Consider the following 21,157-nt stretch of genomic DNA (forward strand, 5'->3'; position numbering starts at 1 on the left):
AGCGTGCCAATCCTTGACAAAAGCAGGCAACCAGAACAATTTACTGATCTGCCGCCATGGGGTTCATTCATAGCAACAACAAAAAATATTCTCCAACTTAAGTCTGCAACTGTCACTTATCTCCACCTGGAAAAAGCGCAGCACAGCGTTGAATATGCCATCTCTGTGGCTGCACACAGTTCAACCCTACCAGAGACTCTGTGTCTATTTTAGGTACGCTTTAAGAGCGCTTTTTCTGCAGGAGCAAACTCCTTTGCTGGAAAAACGATCCGGGAATATCCTGATCTGCTACATGTGGTTCATGTCGTGACAAGCCTGTGATGACTCTAGATGGAAGAAGCAGGCTTTCGACCCATATCTACTGGAAGAATGCACACAATATCCCCGACTTCAATATGAACCGTAAATCAGGACGCTGTGATTCATGCCGGTATCACACTTCCAGAGACATGAGTGTTGCACTTGTACAGGGACAATGCAGATGGCTCGATATTGATTCCATACTCTAGAGTCTACGCGGTGTGGGAGGTGAGCTATGAATTATTAGTCATATTGTGGAATCTCTAAAGGCGGACGCAGATGTTAAATCTTCCTGTGATGCAGCAACTACTTATAGCTCATTGGGGACAGCTCTGACAAAGCCTCTGCACTTAAATGTATTTGAGAGCTGCATATTTTCTATAGCCACATAAACCACAACTAATATTAAACTATTGTTTGTGTTTTGACTTTGAGCTCATTCACTCAACATGATTCATTCAAGGTTCCTGGAGATGCAAAACTATATAGCACAATGCCAGTCAGGGAGGGGAGAAAATGAAAAAATACACATGCATGACAATGATTTACTGCACGTATTTCATAGAACATTTCATAACCTCTCATTATGAGAATTTATTATGGAAAGGGGTAAAGACACACAACAAAGCACGCTCGGGAGGTGAAACTAAACCCTATCCAAATATGCGGGATCTGAATGAAGTCAGGAGCACGGGGAGCGATCCCACGCACCCTGGAAGACCAGGCCCTCTGCGTTCTGAACATAAACATCCGAAAGAAAAGGAAAAGTGGACTAGTGTTCGTTACAGATCGTACCGTTACACCACATCGACGTCCCCGTCCCGTTGCTGGGTACGCAGAGTAGAACCAGAGACGAGAACGCGTAGGCTGCATTCAACAGGCCTCCCCAACGTCCCGTAGGCATGGTGTAAAGTCCATTACGCCATGGTGGAATGAGTGATGTGCAAGTGCTCTGGACCCCCAAATGCATCGTCAAGTGGCGCTCGGGGGCCCCAGCTGCACCAAGTCGCACACAAGGAGGCCTAAACTCTATTATTAAACACAGGGTAGCTGTGTGTGTGTGTGTGTGTGTGTGTGTGTGTGTGTGTGTGTGTGTGTGTGTGTGTGTGTGTGTGTGTGTGTGTGTGTGTGTGTGTGTGTGTGTGTGTGTGTGTGTGTGTGTGTGTGTGTGTGCGCGTGCGTACGTTCGCGCGCGCGTGTGTGTGTGTGTGTCTCTGGGCTTCCTGCAGTGAGGCCCTAACCCCTTCAACACTAGGACTGGATTGATGAGGTTAAAGGCCTATAGCCGCTCCTATGTGATTGCAGCTGGCTGGCGTGAGGGACAGGGGGAGCAATGGTTTTTGCTGCTTTTTTGGACAGACTCCCCGGGAAGGGACCTCCAAGGCACTGTCCTGTCTATTCTCTTATGTTTCGCTCTCGCTCTATCCTGCGTGGTCTCTACTGACACTGGACCAGATGTGGGACAATATTGATGTCTACACTGGATCACCCATGATGTCATTATGGAGGTGGGGGGGGCTTTTTTTAAGAGAAGGTGTGTTTTCGCTGACGGCTAATGCGAAAATTACCCCACCATAATCATGTTTTCATTTTTGGTACCAAGAAAAAAGAAAGAAAGCAAAGAAAGGAGAAGAGAAGGAGAAAAAAAAGCACCAAACAAGCAATGAAGCAATCTGCGTGGGATATCTGTAAAGCAAACCCGGTTACCATAATAACATTAAGCCGTTAAGACCGGGAAAGCACCTCGTGTCATTTTAGATTCTGTAGCCTTGGCCATTCAAAAATAGCAGATATACAAGCTTACAGCGCGTCACTTCGTGCCACGCTGCAAGCTTGTACCTCGCAAAAACAACCATCGGTGAGAACTACTGGTTTCAAAAGGCATTTGTAGAATAGGATCTCAGGTCTTAGTGGGTTAAAACAGATTAGTGTGACACGTCCCAGTGTGCCGGCTGTGAGCCCCGTGTGCTAGAAGAGAGCTGATGGGGGGGCCTGAGTCACCATGCTCATTGAGGGGTGAAACCCAGTTCACAGGCCACTGTGGGGACACACGGACAATGTACCGAGCACGCAAACGCGCTCTCACACACACACACACACACACACACACACACACAAAAATCCTTAATGTTCATTTAACTCTTGAGAGTGTTATAGCCACAATATCTGGAAGTTGTATGTCCTCTCCCGTCAGAGAAAGGTTTACTGTAATTGCAAGTGTATACTGTAACACCCGAGATTCGAACCCGAGTCTCCTGCGCGGGACACTAAACATCTACCGCTCAGCCGAGAGGAGGGATGTTGTGCTTATGAGCTTCAGGCAGGGCTGACCTGTCGACCAGTAGGTGGCCTACCCCTGTGGTTCTCAACCTTTTCAAGCCGCGACCCTCCCTAATCATATTTGAACTGGGGACCCCACAAAATAATCTTATTTGAGCTGGGGACCCCAAAAGAATCATCATATTTACATTTTTTTTGTTGATTACTTTGTATGCAATTAATGGTCTTTTTTCCATTTAATGTATTCTCTTTTTCTTTCTGGTAATAAATTGTCACTTTATTGTCATCTGGGGACCTGGGAACCCTGACCCACAGGTTGAGAACCACTGTCCTACTGTCCTAATTTCTCAATGGTAGTGTAGGGAGAGCACCACCTCCAACCACTGCAGATGTGCTGGTTATATTGTATTGTCTACATACATAGTCTACCACACAGACTGTTCGAATAAGGTTTTATTCATTAAAATTAGCTCCGGATTGCAGCTTTAACCTACTGCAGCATTTGACAGTGCATTTGACTCCTCGCTGTACAGCTTGAATGACTGCAGCACAGGAGAGGTGGACTTGACACACGAGGTGGGGTTGTATAAACATGCCATCATAATAATCTAATGACAAGGAAAAGAAAACTGTGTTCCCCAGCTGACAAATGTGGCTGATCCTCAGACAGGATGGGAGTTCATACGTCGGTGTGCAAGACGTGTGTGGAAGACGTGTGTGTGTGTGTGTGTGTGTGTGTGTGTGTGTGTGTGTGTGTGTGTGTGTGTGTGTGTGTGTGTGTGTGTGTGTGTGTGTGTGTGTGTGTGTGTGTGTGTGTGTGTGTGTCAGCAGCCAAGCAGATGGATGAAAATTAAGTGCGCACCATTAATAGAAAAGAAAAAAGGAAAAAAATCGAAGCCAAGATTGCAATACTGACTACTGCAATTTTCAAATCACAAGAGGCAGTATAATTTTCGTTGGCAAGAGTGCCGTTTCAGACAGTTTCTCAACATGAGACATTCTTGTGCTGTGCACAGTCTGTCCTACAAAACCAATTATCAAAGCATTAAAGCTACAATACTGGACTTATTTTAATGAATAATGTGAATGAATTATTTCAACCTTTTTTATGTTAATACAATAGTATTAACATTAAGATTCCCAACTTGGACTGCACAATCCATCGGTTTCCTGCTAGAACCATGGCCTCAGATTTGGAGATGCTGATCCTCATTGCAGCCGCCGCACACTCGACGGCAAACCGATTCAGTGAGAGCTGAAGGTCTCGGACCGATGGTGCCATCAGGACCACATCAACCGCAAAAAGCAGTGAAGCAACCCTTAGCTCACCGAACCGTTTACCCTCTCCGCCACAACTTTGCCTCGAGATCCTGTCCATGAATATCACAAACAGGATAGGTGACAAGGCGCAGCCCTGGCGGAGGCATAACACAGAAAATAAAAAAAAACAGAATCATTATTGAAATAAGCGCTATACCAGCCCGCTTTGCGTTTTGGCCTGTAACGCTTTAACAATTAACATTTATTTTCCGCTGGATTCTTTTGATCATGATGCAACTCCCCATATAGGCCACGGCCATTTCCGCCTAGCTTGATTGTACGGGAGTTGGAATTTTCTTAAAAACACACTTTTTGCCAGTACTCCTACATAATTGGTCCAAAACTCACATAAATCCCAACACATTATCTCTGGCGTCATGTGATAAACATGTAATGTATCATACCATTTTTTTTCCCCCTTAAATTTGGTCTATATATTTGGCTTCCAAAGTTTGTGGGAGCGGCCTATTTAACAAAACATGACAAAAATCATGGAGGCAATGTCCGATCAACCTTCAATTTGAATCACATATTGAGGGGCCTCTATACAACACAGAGCCAAAGTGATTTCACTTAGACCGAAAGGGGATGCCACAAAAGTTGTTGTTAAAAGTTACTGATTGTTGCATGATTTCTTTTCTTTCACCAAATTAGGTACACATGATCCCCTCATTAAACAAATAGCTTTTTGATATTCCATAGTCCATACTGTTTGCCTGTAATTGGCTTTCAAATCTTCTTTCAAAAAACAACCCCAAATTGGAATCGCATGTTGAGGGTCCTCTGTAGAGTACACCTCCAAAAACACTTTCACTTATGACCATAGGCTGCGCCACAAATGTGACAAGTTGAACCGCATGTCAACCAGTCCCCCCCCCTGATTTCGACGGCTGCAACACAGCCCTGGGTAGGCCACACCGGCCTGGTGGAGATATGCGTTCCGCGGAGTACCCCTTTCCAGTTGATATTGCAATGTAATATTCACTGAATGTCAGCCTTGTGTAGCTCTTAGGGGGGGTAAATTCACTGGGAACCACTGTATGCATATTTGACAACCTCACGTCAGGCGAACCATTATATCACGGCGCTCCTCTTAGGCTGCTGTGCGGTTCCGATGGAGCCCAGCATTCTTGGGGTCTCCTGGGTCAGGCCTGTTAATGAGTGGCGGACAGGGGCCCACGCGGGCCAGCGCCGGGCCAACTCCTAGACGCTCCAAGGCAAACAAACTGAGGCCCGTTTAACCAAACACATTGTTCTGCGCCAGACGAGGGGAGTGCTAGCGCTGGGGCAATATTTGTGCCGCTGATACCAAAATAAAACCACCGAAGGTTTACATACCTCTCTTTGTGGGACAGTGTTTAGGAAATGGTATTTGGGTTGGAAGCAGTGTACATGGGAAGATTTTGTAACATTATGTTACATCGGAGAAGAGGGGTGGGGGGTGTCAGGACTGGGAACATTCTGGGTACAGAGAAGAAAGCTAGGCAGCATTTCATTTGATTTATCATACCTGTGGGGACACAAACTGCCCAGGCTGCGTCGCTGAGGCAATAACCTCTGGCTGTCCTTCGAGCCACAAAATCTTCAAGGGGTTTTCGTTGAATCCGCTTTCATTCTTAAATGCCAATTCCTGAGGACACAAAACAACTTGTGAGTATGTCTGCCAAGAGGGTGTTTTCCTTTCTTTTATTTTTTCGGTAACTTATGAATCCCAGCTCTTTCTCCCGACGGTGTTCATAAAGTTTTGTTGTGTCTTTCACTCTGACCTTTGTGTGATGTGAATATTATAGCACTGGTGAAAAAATGCAAATGCAAAACATAGGAGGGTGAACTTCTGCTGCTGACAATCCCCCCCAACCCCCGCTTGAAGCGGTGCTCAGGCCCTGAGATGTGCCAGGGAGACCACAGACCATGAGTCCGCTCCCCAGCGGGACGGCAGATATGTCCTCTGGAGCGGAACCACGCGACGTGGTGGAGCACCACAACAAAAAAGGCACACCATTATAACGAGGGCCCCGAGGACCCAGACACTGGGGAACAATGAGGCGGCTCAAGTCCTTCCGTCTGCTGGTTCCCATCAGTGCCCAGACATCGCCACGGGATGAATACAGTGACTTTTGGGGGCTCACAGTCTCGGGGCTCGGGGACTGGCAATCAATGACACTTGTCATACTTGGTAATAATCAAGCTGAGGTCACATTGGATGGCAGCGTTATAGCGACTAGGTAAACAAATCCACCATGCAGATGCACGCCTCGAGAGGCATTTTTCGTCGGGGGAGCAAACAGGCTCGAGGACAATGTCTGGTCGAAGAGTTAGGTACTTACAGCTGCTCTGACGGTTGCAAATTCGACCACAGCACTTCCTTTCTTCTTACTCGACACAAGCACATTCAAAACATCCCCGTACTGGAGGTGAAACCAGGAGAAAGAAAGAAAGGAAAAGAGAGATGGGAGAGAGAGATGCAAAACATTCAAATTAGTATTTCCTGTAACAGCGCAAACCATGACCATGGAAATGGAAGCAAACACAGACTTGAAAACCCAAAACAATGGTGAATACAACAGCCGTCTGGAATAAAACTTGGGCATACAATATGAGTCTTCTTTGTCTCTGTAAAGCTACATCTCAAATGGCACAATTTGAATTTGCTCTCACGTAAGGGAACAATCCAGGCCTTCACAATGACAAAGACTAATACTACTAATGTGACCTTGTGATATTTCAAAACAGAGGATCCTGGGACATGTCAAGTATGCTAGAGAGGTCATCATTTTAGCTGTCCCTTGCAGTGCGAGACCCTGCAATGAACCATGTTCTTGGATGGAGGCTGAAATGAACCATGGCCCTCATTCAGTTCACTGCCACTTAAACTGAGCACAGGGATGAAGGCTTGGACGCAGGAACTCAGGAATGGAGGCGGGGGAAGTGGCTGGACAGGGTCCGTGCCAGGGCTGTTAACTGACCCCTCTGTCCAAGAAGATGGACAGTGGAGGAGGAGAAAGAGGAGGCTGAGACTGGGGAGGTGAATATGAAAAGCAAAAAAGGATTTTTGGCCCATTGTTACGTTCCTCTGGGTTTGTTCCCGTAACTGTATGTGTCACCTGAAACAGAGGCCATCTGTCATTAAGATGTCCCCCCCACCACACACGCACGCACACACAGAGCTAAGAGAAGATATCTGGGAGCACAGAAGAGCAAGGAGGAGACAGCTGAGAACCTCATTCCTGGGAAGTCAGGCTCTCTGGGAATGGGGACACGTCAGGAATGTTAATGGAGGTCGAGGACGCTCCAGAGCAGGCCAAAAGCGACAAACGAGAGTCTCTGAAGGCCCCTATTTCATAAAATCTAAATATCTTAATATGTCCCTTTTTTCCCTCCAGAGAAGATGTAATAGTTTTGTGCGGCCAAAGTACATACGCGTGCGTACAAACACAAACATACAGAGCAACTCGCTTTCCCACACAGGGGCGGCTACCTGCCACTCATCGAGGCTTGCCACGTCCAACAGTAAAGTTCCCCCCCCCCAACTCCACTCTCCGCTGTTAAGAATTTAAAAACACTATTTATGTGTAGTCTATATTCTGAGGCCCTGCCCTCCGCCCCCCCGCCTGGGGCCATATTGATTTGAGTGCGTGCGGGAGAGAGATTGACGTTCGTGACACTTGCCCTATCCTCGTTCCGGGCCGAACCGACGCCCCAGCCACGGAGCCCCTGTGGCGGTTCACAGCACAAGGTGGTAGCGGGGTTGCATGAGAAGAGCACATTTCCTGGTGACTCCCTTGGCACTGCTAAACTTGCCTGGTAACAGGGGGCACTAACAATGCTGTGCGTGGCTTTAAAAGGGCACCACAACGTTGCCCTCAGCACTTTCACTGCAACAAAACTTAATGGGCCCTGTTTAAGGGGAAGAATAAACCCACGCACAGGGCTGATGTCATGCAGACCTCGGATATAGCCGGACATGGGCGGGTTTTGTTGTGTACAGGCGCTTGCAGGTCTGAGCGGAGGGAGGGGGTAGGTTGGACGAGGGGGGTTGGGCGGTAGACGGGACTTCACATCACCTGTATGTATTGAGTGTGTTTTTGCACCATCTACTTGTGGCGGCGAGTATGTTATGTTTAGGGCACGCACCTTTTGAAGAAGTCTGTGGAGAATGTCTTGAGAGTATCCCCCATTGGACTCGTCCTCTTTTTTACACTTCCACTTCAACTAGAAAGGAAGAAAAAAAGGTCAGAGAGGAGAAAATTCAATATTGTTTTACAAAGATAATTGTCATTTGGACATGTCTTCTTCATGTAGATAGCAGTAGCACATCGGACTGAGACACATTGGCATTGTCTGTCTTTTTAGACCCATTAGGGTCCATTTGGATCCATTTGTACACTCTCTGAGTAACAGAACCATTTGGTTCCTAACTATCCATCATTTAGCTGGGGACCCCCTGTAACTCCCTCAAGGACCCCTGGGGGTCCCCGGAACCCACTTTGAGAACCAATGCTTTAGACCAGTGGTTATCAAACGGTGTCCAGAGGCACACTGGTGTGCCTTGGGATTTTGTGACTACCACATTAAAATGCAATATATAACTATACAAAAACGCACAAAATATGTTTTAATTTACTGCACTAGTGTGCACTCATTTCCCAATACAGAGGCAAATTCTATACCCCCCAAAAAACTACATTTTATACACTTTCAATCATGTCATTATACTGTAGACAAAATTTTGCTTTTATACATTTTACATTACATACATACATATTAAAATGTTTTCAGAATAGCAAAAATAGCTGATCTACAAGCTCACAACACGTCGCAATGCGCTGTGAGCTTGAAAGTATGAAATACGGCGTAAGTGAATAAACGTTGTATTTATCATTAGTAGTGATCAGCGTGATCGCAAGTGTTATAGGGAATATTTTGCATGGATATGAATACAGGTGTGCCTTGAGATTCTGACTCGCCATTTGGTGTGCTTTGGGCACACAAAGTTTGAAAAGCACTTAGACTCAGGGTTGGACAGATAGTGGATCTCATTTTGAAAATAGGGCTTAAGTGGTTAACACCGTATCACCATCTCTGTCCTTCTTACGTGACATTATTGGGCAGTTTCTTATATCCATTAACACATCACAGCTGGGTCGAGCGCATATCACACCAACTATTTGGAATGGTATTATACATGGCAGGCAGAAAGACGATGATTAAGCTCCAAGCATTCTGTTCACTGTCAGACAAATTGAATTTCTGGGAACCGCCTGAGTCTCATATGCTCTTTTACCAAGAGTTATGCTGAAAATGCACGCGGTCCTTCCAAGAGCACACTCCGCTACCCAATGATAACCTTCGCACCCATTCATCTCCTAATGAGGCGTAGAAGCATTTCGGGGTGACGTCCGCGATTTAAGCCCATACAGACACATTACTGGGGAAGCTCTCCTGCTACCAGTTGAAACAACCTTGCAGAGATTGAGGCCATTTGCGACGCCCAACTGGTTTTGGTTAAAGTGATACAAAGTGGGGTGCCACTGTCAATACATATAATAATTACTACTACTGCATATCACAAGAAACATTTAGTGTGTGTGTGTGTGTGTGTGTGTGTGTGTGTGTGTGTGTGTGTGTGTGTGTGTGTGCAAATTGTATTGCTGATTCTGAAATGTCATAGTGTAATAACACACAGTTTAACACAATTACATGTAACCATTTAACTAAATATATTTTGTCACAAAATTATGCAATTGCGGTGAAAAGGAGTGGATTTGGCGCTATGTGAAAGATAAAGCACGGATATATATCCTGCTGTCCAGAAAAATCTATCAAAGTTTCTAGGATAAAATATTATAATAAGGAATACATTAAGGTTTTAAATTCAGCTGTTATCAATTCACAACACATGTATCAATACCATTTTCAAAGGCAGACTGTTAGCTTAAATGTTTCCAACAATCAACACACAACACCACTAGGCTTGAGACTATCAATCACGATTATTTGAGCTAATCACAATTATTTTGCATAATCGTTAAAACACTTAAAAGCAGTTGGATGAAATTGACAGAAATGTCATATTTCCACCCACATCGTTGTCCACTTTTAACCAATTTCAACCTGGTGTCCCCATTTTGGCCATTTAGTGCAAACATTTTCAAAACGAATTGTCAGCTTGTAAATCTGATTAGTTTTTCGCTATTTTTGAAAGTATAAAATCATTAAATGGATAGTTCACCCCCTCTTTTCTATCGATTAGTCACCCCATGGAGACTTCATTTCATGGATATTTTTTGGTTTTTGTCGCATTCCTAAAGCCAATAATTTGATGACCGGCAGCGGTTCCGGTAGGAGACGCAAAGAGTCTCCTTTGTGTCTCCTATCGGAACCGCTGCCTACCGGTCCGCTGGTCATCAAATTATTGGCTTAGGAATGCGACAAAAACAAAAAAATATCCATGAATTCAAGTCTCCATAGGGTGACTAATCGATAGGAAAAAATAATAATTTGGGGTGAACTATCCCTTTAAGTATATGGCCTGCTTTGGCCATAGTACATTATTTATTTTGATCATGGGTACCAGTCATTGACAGTCATTTCTTTGTATATTTCAGTAATTGGCTTTGCATATTTAAGCTATTTGTCATATCTGCCCTGTGCAAAGTTTGTTTATAAAGCCTAAAAGGCTAACAGAAAGGTAATTATGTTCAATGCCAAAAACACGATTAAATCATTAATGGTAATTATTTGCATGTTAATCATCAACTAACATTTCATGATCGTCATAGCCCTAAACACCACCTGAGATCAATCCATGCAATAATGTTCCTGTGTATGTGAACATGACATGTAACACCGTAAGACTCAATGCTGCTGTTTGTTTTAACTTACTTAGCACACCGGCGCACTAAGATGGCTATCAATCTTTAAAACCAGATTAAATATCTAAACACATTAGCTAACCTTCCCCAGTGTCCGTTAATATGCGCACAGGCTGGGCGCTTTCCAAGAGGAAATATAATAAGGCCTCTCTTTGCGTAGTTACGGGCCCCCTGACGACGTCGGGCCTACACCGGAGGAATGGGCGTCAGAGGGCAGCCTATACAGTATGTGCGTAGCAGTGGTCTCAAAACACATCACCAAATGGCTTAGTTTTGATTTTTTTTTCTTTTTACTCGTATAGAAATTCCTTGGAGGTTCAGCCTGTGTTTACTTTTCACTCAGGTGGAGATGGTTCGTCCTGATCCAACCACTCCACCACCTCCTCTCCATCCCCAAGAATCTCAACCCTCTCACTGTGAACCTCTCCTCCCAGCCCCATCTCCCAACTACAAAGAAAACATAGGACCTTTTTTTTCCCATAGAAGAAACGCTTACTTTTAATTTGGGGGTCACCCGGCTGCTGTTGGAAAGTCTCCCCGCTCCGGAGTCTGAGAGAGAGAGGAAAGGGGGTGAGAGACAAGACAAGAGGAGGGAGGAAAAACAAAGACACAATTGTTCGAGTGAGAAATACGCCCTGTGAAGATGAGCAGTTTCCTTTTTTTGTTTTTGTTTTGTTAAAGTGGTCAATGATGTGCTGAGACAGTTGTGTTTCATCTCAGGGGGATGGACAGTCATTTCAAATTGACTATCTATGGTTAACGTCTGACCATCCAATCCACTCCTTCGCCAGACCAGTTTTCGCTCCAGGCGGATGACCCGTCGGGTTTCCTCCCCGATCTGGAACAGAGCGCTGATCCCCGGGAGGGCCCGATCGCGTGCGAATAAAGAGGGACTCGGCGGAGACGTGCTGAAAATGCATGAGCTATGGTGCAGCCGCAAAAAAATGGGTTTAGTTTAGGGGCCATAACCCATCACTGCCTTAAAAATACCCAAAGTTCCATTGTCATACTTTCCTAGACACTTCCAGCCACAGGAGTGAGGCATCCAAAGCTCATCCATAGCTATGCTATATCGTGTAAGTGAATGTTTGATGGGGGCTTTTGATGGGCTTTTGTCTGTGCGCGCCACTGTGCGTGCGTGTGTGTGTGTGTGTGTGTGTGTGTGTGTGTGTGTGTGTGAAGAGAGCGCAAGAGACATCTGGCGTGTCTGAGCTCTCTAGCGAGGCCTTGACATTGCCAGTAAACTAAAATAAACCTTTGGAGTCAGTGTTTTTAGAGTTCCCTGTTTACTCTGCTGCACCATAAATTCAAAAGCAAATGCAGTGGCTGTTATTGTCATTATATGAATAATATCTGGCAAGTCTCAGAGTGGCTGTTGACTGTTATGATTTACTGGAGGGATTTGGACCGACAGACAGTGTTGATGGACAGTGTTGGGGGGTGGGAGGGGGGTTGAAATTATAGTGACGATGGAGGGGACAGACATTTGTTTATATATAAATGTTTTAATTTAAATTCAAATTGAGTTCCTAAGATTATTGTGCCAGTTTAACCAGTTTCAAACTGGCATTCCTATTTTCGGCATATCATTATTGTCAAAGGTTTTTAAGCAATTTCGGGGGGCCACAGTTCGAGACGGCTTTGGGGTTCCTTGGCATGGGAAAGTTTGGGAACCCCTGCCCTGGATAGTGAAAGTGAGTTTTGTAGGCCAAGTACATATGCACGCAAACATGAACTCACAAATGCACAGCTATTCAACAGTGCCCAGGTAGCAGTTAGGGTTCAGCGTCTTGCCACTTCGCTGTGATGTCGGAGGACACAATTGGGGATAATAATGTCGGGAAGGTCACATCATTTTCATATGCTTTCCGCCTAGCAGCTCGTGCAGCGGAAGCTCTGAAAATGTGCAAAAAAAATCATCGGATGTCCGGCCTACCCCACTTCACTTCTGTAGTCGCGTAAATAAATCTTACTCTAAATTAAATTAGTCAAAGCCTAGCTAAAAATGGAAAGTTCAAACGATATTTTTGAGATATTTAAAAAATGATTTTCGTAAACGTCAGACGACAGCTCCCATTCGTGGCTTTCAGCTGGCACAGTTACAGACTATGTAGCATTTGAAGATTGTGGAAGGGTTGAGAGTTGGAGGAGCCAGGATTGAACCTGGAGCCTTCTGACTCACAAGCAACCACTCCCCCTCCTATATGGCCGTATTGGACCGGGTCACTCAGTGCAGAGCTGGGCTCCGCTGCACAATCTCACAACGCATCGCAGCGCTGTGAGCTTGTAGATCTGCTATTTTAACTATTTTGTGAACTTTTTTAAAGCTTTTCGCCTATAATTACATGCCCAAAACAGGGATCGATTGTTAATCGATTACTTTATTAAATGATCGATTATTCCTTTATAATCCTTTAAAATGGGATTAACTGTTGTACCCCTAATTGTAATACCTGTCTGTGTCCTGTCTGCTGGGTGCTGCTGCTGTTCCTCCCTCTCCCTCCGGATTTGTTCTTTGATCCGCCGTTGCTCCTCCTCCAGCTGCCTGGAACCCTCCTCTCTCAAACGGGCAATCTGGTGGTGGGTGCACACTTAGCCTTTATTTAACCCATTAAGACCTGAGGCCGATTCTACAAATGCCTTCTAAATCAGTAGTTCTCAAACTTTTTCGTGTCAAGGGCCCCCCATCTGAAAATATTTCTTCAAATGGAGGGTCCCCCCAGAAGACAAAATTTGTGTTAAAATATTATTCAACATTTTTACGATTTTTCAAAAATGTTAAAAAATAGCAGATGTACAAGCTCGCAGCGCGGCACAAAGTGACACACTGTGAACTTCTACATCTGCTGTTTTTGAGAATCACTGTTCTAAACCACTGTTCAAAATATTGTTTTTGCAAAACGTTGCTATATAGCAAAAAAAATTAAATGACACAGATGCTTTCCTGGTTTTAACACTCTGACCGCCGGGCCCGTAGCCTACGGGCCGATAAATCCAACCGTAAAGCGCCGATCCCGTAGCCCACGGGCTGTGGTGCTTTTTCCTTTTTTTTCGAAAAAAAAAATACTTTTTTCAATTTTCGACACGGACCATTTCATTGTAACACCACCGGAAACAGAATTATTCGGAATCCGGTTTTGCCGATCCCGTCAGCCCTCGTTCTAATGACGAAACTGACACTCCATTTTCTCCTTGTAGTTTTTTCTCCTCGGTGATCACTGTTTAACATAAACCGTTCTAACTACAACATGGATGCCCCGTTTGACACGTGGTCTTCACTGCTCGAACCAGGCAGATGTCCGCGATGTAAACAAACAGTGCACAGCTCAATCTTACGGATTTTAACAAGGTCTATGGCGACGTGAAAAAAACAAAAAACAACAATAAAACGTTGGCACTGGTGAGTACATTATGAGATTAACCTCTGGCGGTCAATGTGTTAATGGGTTACCTCGCTGTGTGACACCGTCATATGAAATGCGGCATGTCAACAAAACATGTTATGTTATTAGTTTTTTACCATTTCAGATTTTTTTCGCCTAAAATGACATGCCCAAAATAGAGGTGTGGTGACATTTTTAACCAGGTTAATTCCCAGAACCAGAAGTACCAGTTCTCAGTCATAACTACAACACACACACACACACACACACACACACACACACACACACACACACACACACACACACACACACACACACACACACACGCAGCACAATACAAATATTCTGGCTTTGAAAGCTGGCAAAGTGAACAGCATATAACTTGATACCAAGTGCAAATGAGCTACGAATGGGATTTTTTACCCACGTCACGGCGTCACACTCCCATGCTAAATCACAACAAGAAAACACATGCTGTGCCTCAGGGAACGCGCGTAGATCACTTGTTCTTATCATCTCAGACAACACCACCACCACCCACCCACCAGTGTTGCCAGATTTGAGAGATGTGAGAGAAATAAGCAGCCAGGTCTAGGAAAACAAGCCCAAAAGAAGCGACTAGGCCACATGAGCAAATTAAACCTATGTACTGTATAGGGCAGTGGTTCTCAAACTTTTTCGTGCCAAGGACCCCCAAATAGACACTTATTAGCCCGCGGACCCCCATTTGAAAAGATATGCCAGGGAACCCCATAATAGAAGATTTTTGCAGCTCTCTAGCAGTGATTTTCAACCATTTTAATTTCAAGGACCCCCAGTATTAGGCTACGGAACCCCATTTAATGGCATGTATATCTCTGGGACCCCAATTCATATTGTAAAATCATTGTTAATGTAACTCTGAGAGTGTACAAATGGAACCAAATGGACCCGTTAGGGTCCATTTGGTTCCATTTGTACACTCTCAGAGTTACAGACCCATAAGGGTCCATTTGGTCCCTGTCCATCATTTAGCTGGGGACCCCCTGGAACCCCCTGAAGTACCCCTGGGGGTCCTCGGACCCCACTTTGAGAACCAATGGTATAGGGCATAGCAGTGGCGCCACAGACACATAAATGTTTTCCATAGAGATTTCTGAAAATATTTCTATAAAAATATAATTATACATATAATATTTGAAAACCACAAAAAAGGGTATTTATTATGTACTAGTCCATACCCGGGGATGTGCACACTTTTAGTTATGTGTGTGGGCAAGGTGTGTGTTCTTATGAGTCGATGTCTGCCTGGTGACAATTACAACACACACACACACACACACACACACACACACACACACACACACACACACGGGGCAGCTTCACACGTTGTGATTCACAGAGAGAAGTTATTGTCCGCAGCCGCAGGGGCGTCAATTGGGTATGGCAGGCTATTGCAGCTGCCATACCCTGGCTCCAGGGGAGAAAAAAAAAGAAGTACTTTTTTGATAATAAATCGGGAAAATCAGGCAAAAATAAGAATTAAATAACATAACCCTAACCTAACCCGAATCCTAACCCTAAAACCGAAATAAAGTAACCAAAAACTGGAAAAAAACGAACCCAACCCGCCCAGAACCGCGCGCGTGCATGAGGTCGCGTGCATGCTGCCATACCCTAGCTTTTGCTGAACTGACGCCACTGCGCAGCCGTGAGGCAGGTCGGACGGTCGCCCAGCGAATGGTTCGCGGGGGTCTGCGGACACCCAGCAAATGCCCGTTTTGACACATTCTAACAACGCAAATCTGGTACGGGGCTCCCTGGCGCAAAACATTTTCAGATGGGGGTTAGGGACAAATATATATTAATTTGGGGGTCCATGACATGAAAGTATTTGAGAATAAATAATAATTACAAAATGTGGAAGCAAGCCCAAATAAGCACCACTTCAGAACAGAAACAAGCTCCAAAAAAAACGCAACAGCCAATATTTACAAGAAACTTTACAGCGAAAGAAGTCCAAAGTCGCTTATAATAAGCGGACATGGCAACACTGCCACCCACTTCCCAATGAGACAGAAAATGGAACAGTGCCACCTACTGGTAATCCAACTCCAACTCCCCCCCCAGGTCCACATGGCCCCATAATTACATGCATTAGGCATGTTGAGCGCACGGCTATGACTCACCTCCCGAGCACGCAAAAAAAAAACGTTTTTATTTATCATTGGCTTTACGAACAAAGCGCATCAAGTCATGCAATATCACCTAATGGGGTTTACTGATAATTATGATATGGCAATGAAGAAAAAGCTTCGACTCAGACCGACGGGGCCTTTGTTCCTGGCCCAAGACCTTGGAGGATTTCAAGTCAATCTGAAGGGAGTATTTGACAAATAACACAATAAAAGCACCTGGTTGTGCTTTATTATTTCCTGGAATGCAGTGGAATACCTCGTTCCCGGCATATGCAGTGGTGGGAAGTAACTCAGTACATTTACTCAAGTACTGTACTTAAGTACCATTTTGATGTATTTGTTTTACTTTACTGGAGTATTTCCAATTTTCAAACCGTTATACATCTACTCCACTACAGTACATCTCAGAGGCAAATATTGTACTTTTACTCCACAACAATTATTTGAAAAACTTTAGTTACTAGTTACTTTGCAGATTTTGATTATTATTACAAAACATACATTAACCACACAATTTCTACATGATGGTATTGATACTTTTACTTAAGTAAAAACATTTGACTACTTTTTCAACCACTGAGCACCACCTCTAAGAGAAGCCTGTGGTTTGTTCACCTCACTGCAGTGCGTTGTATATAATCTCTCACACATAATCTTACGTTAGATGTGTTATTATTTTTTATGCATGTCACGATGCACAACCAAATATAAATCACAAGCATTAAGTGTATTTTACCTCCTCCTCGAGAGTCCGGGTGATTTTCACCTCCTCCTGGCTATGGGTTTCAGCCTGTTTCTCTCTGGCCTCAAGGTCTGTTAACACACACACACGCGCGCACGCACACACACACACACACACACACACACACACACACACACACACACACACACACACACACACACACACACACACACACACACACACACACACACACACACACACACACACACACACACACACACACACACACACACACACACACACACACACACACACACACACACACACACACACACACACACACACACAATTTAGGGACAGGTCTTCTTCCTGGACCCAGAGTCAAAACTAATGTGAAGAGGCACCACATATCTGGAAGGCTGCAGGTCTGCTACAACCCCCAATTCTTTGAAATCAACCTTTCTATTTGCCACTGCACTTTTACTGAGGTTAATTCAATTTATTTTATAACCATTTCTTATGCACAGGATTTGTTTTCTTTGTGTTATTTAAATTTGTGTTATTTAAACTTGTTTTTAATTATATTCAAATCTTTAATATTGTCTCAGTTAATGCTTTGTGTCTTAATGTCTAATGATTCATGTTTTGTGTAAAGCAATTTGAATTACCTTTTAAATGTGCTATAAAAAATAAACTTTGCCTTGCCTTACGTCACAAGCAGACGACCAATCAACACATATATGTAGTTATGTGACATGTGTGAGATAAGCAGGGATGCATTGGTCATGGGACATGCCGTGCAACCCCTTTTTTGAGGAGGAGCACACGCACGCATCGATTTAAAACAACCCTTAATTCACACCTCAACAAAGTTTACAAAGGCTCCCGACTGCCGGGTGTCACACCAGCATGAATGAACATAGGAATGAGCCTAGATGCATATCAATTGTCCACTGTGTGACCTGTAGTGTAGGTGTTAAGCGACGTGCCCCATGACGTGTCCCACCACTAACAAAATCACCAATACAACACTGGATATAAGAGCAGTGTTTCTCAACCTTTTGGCCGGGGACCACTGGTGGGATTTTTCAAAAAGGTTAAAAAATAGCAGATGTACAAGCTCGCAGCGCTGCACGAAGTGATGCGCTGTGAGCTTTTATATCTGCTATTTGAGAATAGCCAAAGTCTAAAGTGATGCTTTCCAGGTTTTAATGGGTTAAGCCTACGGTATTAAGATCTGTTTGGGTTCAGATAACATTTTACCATCATTTACCATCATTTTGTACTATATTAACCTTATTTAACCTTATTTTTATGGTCTACTCTAAATTAATCACATAGCTTAATAAAATAATCGAAAACAATAATTGATAATTGATCAAAATAATCTGGCACTTACCGAGTTTAATCTTCTTTCTCTTGTCATCTAATTTCCTGGTCCTCTCCTCGGCTTGTTTCTTGGCTTTGCAGATCTGGTCGTAGGCAGCCTGAAAACACACAGTGGGGTTCGCTCACCATGTGAGTGTAGAAATGGACGCAGATAAATCCACTGTAACATTGTCAGACTGACATCAACAGCACTGAGGATTTTTACTGTGTACAAGCATATGACTGGCTGGTGAATGATGTCTGTGTGATCTTACCCTGGCTGCAGCATCGGTTAGAATCTCTAAAGCCTCGGATAACTGGTGGAAGAGGTCAGCTAGAGACAGAGAGAAAGAGAAGAATGGTGATCAATAAGTGTGGACTTCTAACTATACATATCCAACAGAAGTGCAGCATAGCATAGCAGCAGAAGCATAGCATAGCATGGTATAGAATAGATAGCAGTCATGACTGATGACACAACAGTGATCTGATATATCTACTGTAACTGCCTAAAAGCACAGTCTGTGAGCAGTGGTGAACTAAGTACATTTACTCAAGTACTGTACTTAAGTACACTTTTGAGGATTTTTACTTTACTGGAGTAGTTCCTACTTTCAAGAGATTTACTTCTACTCCAGTAAAAATACACCAGTTGCAGGCCCGGGCAGCTGGCGTACCGGCTCAATGTAGCCTGACAGCGTGTCGCAGGTTTGAGTCCCGCGGCCTTTGCTGCGTGTCACTCCCCATCTTTCTCTCCCAATTTCCTGTCAAACTACTATCCTATCAATGAAGGCATAAAAAGCCCAAAAATTATTATTATTTTTTAGGCAACCAAAGGCATTTGTACCACAATGATACCGTAGGGGCAAGCAGAAGACAATGCAAGTCATGGCGGAGGACATAGCCCTTCTATCACTTTACTGATGAAAATGACAGTGACTATTAAGTGACTGTGATAGCGATAAGTGGTATTATGGCTCAGAAATACAGAAGAATATTTGAATATACCGCACATAAATTATTCAATGTAATTTACTTCATTGCTATATATTTTTCAAACAATAATATTAAACCTGTCTTTGATTGTCCTTCTTTAGAAGCAAGTCACCCAGACTGATCATCTGTTTAATCCTGAAGCAAGGAGTGCTACAGGGGGGCAGGAATTGTATAATCTATTTAATTAACTTTTTCACCATTCTATTAAAATAGTTGGGTGGAAGGCTAATGAATGTATATAAAAGTAGCTTTTTTCCCCCACATGTGCTTCTCTAAACTCATGCTAGATAAGAGCATATTCCTCAATAGTAGGAAATGCTGAATGTCATTCACAGGCAAAGTAAAATAAAATTCAGTCGAAGGATGAAAATATATTGAGAATAGATGTTCATAATATGTGTCTCTTTTTATTAAGGCTAACATTTGAAGATGATCAGTAATGGCTAAACAACAATACACACACGCACTGTACACAAAGCCTGACTAGGGGGCAGTGCACGAGAAGTGGGGAACTGCAAGGAAGAAGTATGCACTTGGCGTGACGTCTCCGTGCCAACGCTGGAGCCCAGAGCCAACATAAACGGAGACATTTCCTGCATTAAAAAAGGTGCCTGGAGTCTCACGAAACCTGCTTCCTCTAATGATGTGGCCCGCTCCGTTTTCCGCCCCACACAAGAGCCCGGCGTCTCCATCTAACCCCCATTAGAGTGCCTCAAGGGGGCTCCTGCTGCAATCACCCCTACCATGCAAAAGAAACGCCCCTCTCGCTGGTTGTCCAGTCTAATGTACACACACATACACGCACGCACGCACACACGCACGCACACACGACACAATCCCCTGTCCCCTGTAATATAACCACCACATCACTGCACTATACTGGCGTGTGGCTTAATCACTCACTTATGGTGGGCCTAACGAGGCGATACTGTTACCCCCCGTGGGGAGTGCCGGGGCACACAAACAGGACACTCTGGAGACCCAACCACCAGTAGAGGGGGTTCGGTTACCCACACGCATATAATGGACTGGAATTAAATCCAACTGGGCAGACCCTGCCGTGGCCACTAGGCAGCTCAAAGTGTCACAACATGGGGGGGGGGTTGTGTGTGTGTGTGTGTGTGTGTGTGTGTGTGTGTGTGTGTGTGTGTGTGTGTGTGTGTGTGTGTGTGTGTGTGTGTGTGTGTGTGTGTGTGTGTGTGTCTGTGTGTCTGTGTGTGTGTGTATGTATGTATGTGTGTGTGCGTGTGTGAAGATTGAGAGTCATGACCCCCACCTTACCTCTTATGTGCTTGCACGGGGGGGGGGCACAGATCCCAAAGCTCGCCTCGCTCTCGTGCAAGAGGGTCTAAATCCGTCCATGTGCAAGTTAGAGCGAGGCCCTCCAAACCACGACTTTTCCATTTCTGGGAAACCGACCCCCTGCTTTTCTATTATTCCCCTCACCCCCCCCCCCCCCCCCGAACCATTACCCACTCATTCCACCAGCACTTTTTTTCCTGACATAATCAGGAGTTGTCTGAACCGTCCAGCAACCGCACAAACCTCACTTGAAAACACGACCAGCCTTTTGTCCAAGGTGCGTCTCTCCCCCCACCGTGACAAAAAAAAAACAATATTGAAATTTCCTGGTCTAATTGCTGACATGTTGGTTGGAGACAGGCCCTCAGATGCATTCAGGAAGCCAAGGAGGTTTTACATAGAGGAGACGCTGATAGCGACAGTGGTGGTTGGTCTGGTTGGGCCGAGTTGTCACTGGTTAGCAGGACTGGCAGC

At 44.5% G+C, this 21,157-nt stretch overlaps 1 protein-coding gene across 1 annotated transcript in view; it reads right to left on the reverse strand.

Annotated features, from left to right (window-relative positions):
* Positions 1 to 21,157, reverse strand: part of dnajc17 (DnaJ (Hsp40) homolog, subfamily C, member 17) — a 49,309-nt gene that overhangs the window by 21,218 nt on the left and 6,934 nt on the right. Inside the window, exons 3-10 of the mRNA XM_084044431.1 lie at positions 18,661 to 18,719; positions 18,417 to 18,504; positions 17,072 to 17,148; positions 13,229 to 13,349; positions 11,272 to 11,324; positions 8,035 to 8,112; positions 6,228 to 6,308; positions 5,411 to 5,530 (exon numbers count right to left, since the gene is read on the reverse strand). Coding sequence (XP_083900557.1) covers positions 5,411 to 5,530; positions 6,228 to 6,308; positions 8,035 to 8,112; positions 11,272 to 11,324; positions 13,229 to 13,349; positions 17,072 to 17,148; positions 18,417 to 18,504; positions 18,661 to 18,719 — 677 coding nt within the window. The remainder of the gene's footprint in view (positions 1 to 5,410; positions 5,531 to 6,227; positions 6,309 to 8,034; positions 8,113 to 11,271; positions 11,325 to 13,228; positions 13,350 to 17,071; positions 17,149 to 18,416; positions 18,505 to 18,660; positions 18,720 to 21,157) is intronic.

The sequence above is a fragment of the Gymnoscopelus microlampas genome (genome assembly GCF_963454915.1).
Source record: "Gymnoscopelus microlampas genome assembly, chromosome: 20".
Taxonomy (NCBI): domain Eukaryota; kingdom Metazoa; phylum Chordata; class Actinopteri; order Myctophiformes; family Myctophidae; genus Gymnoscopelus; species Gymnoscopelus microlampas.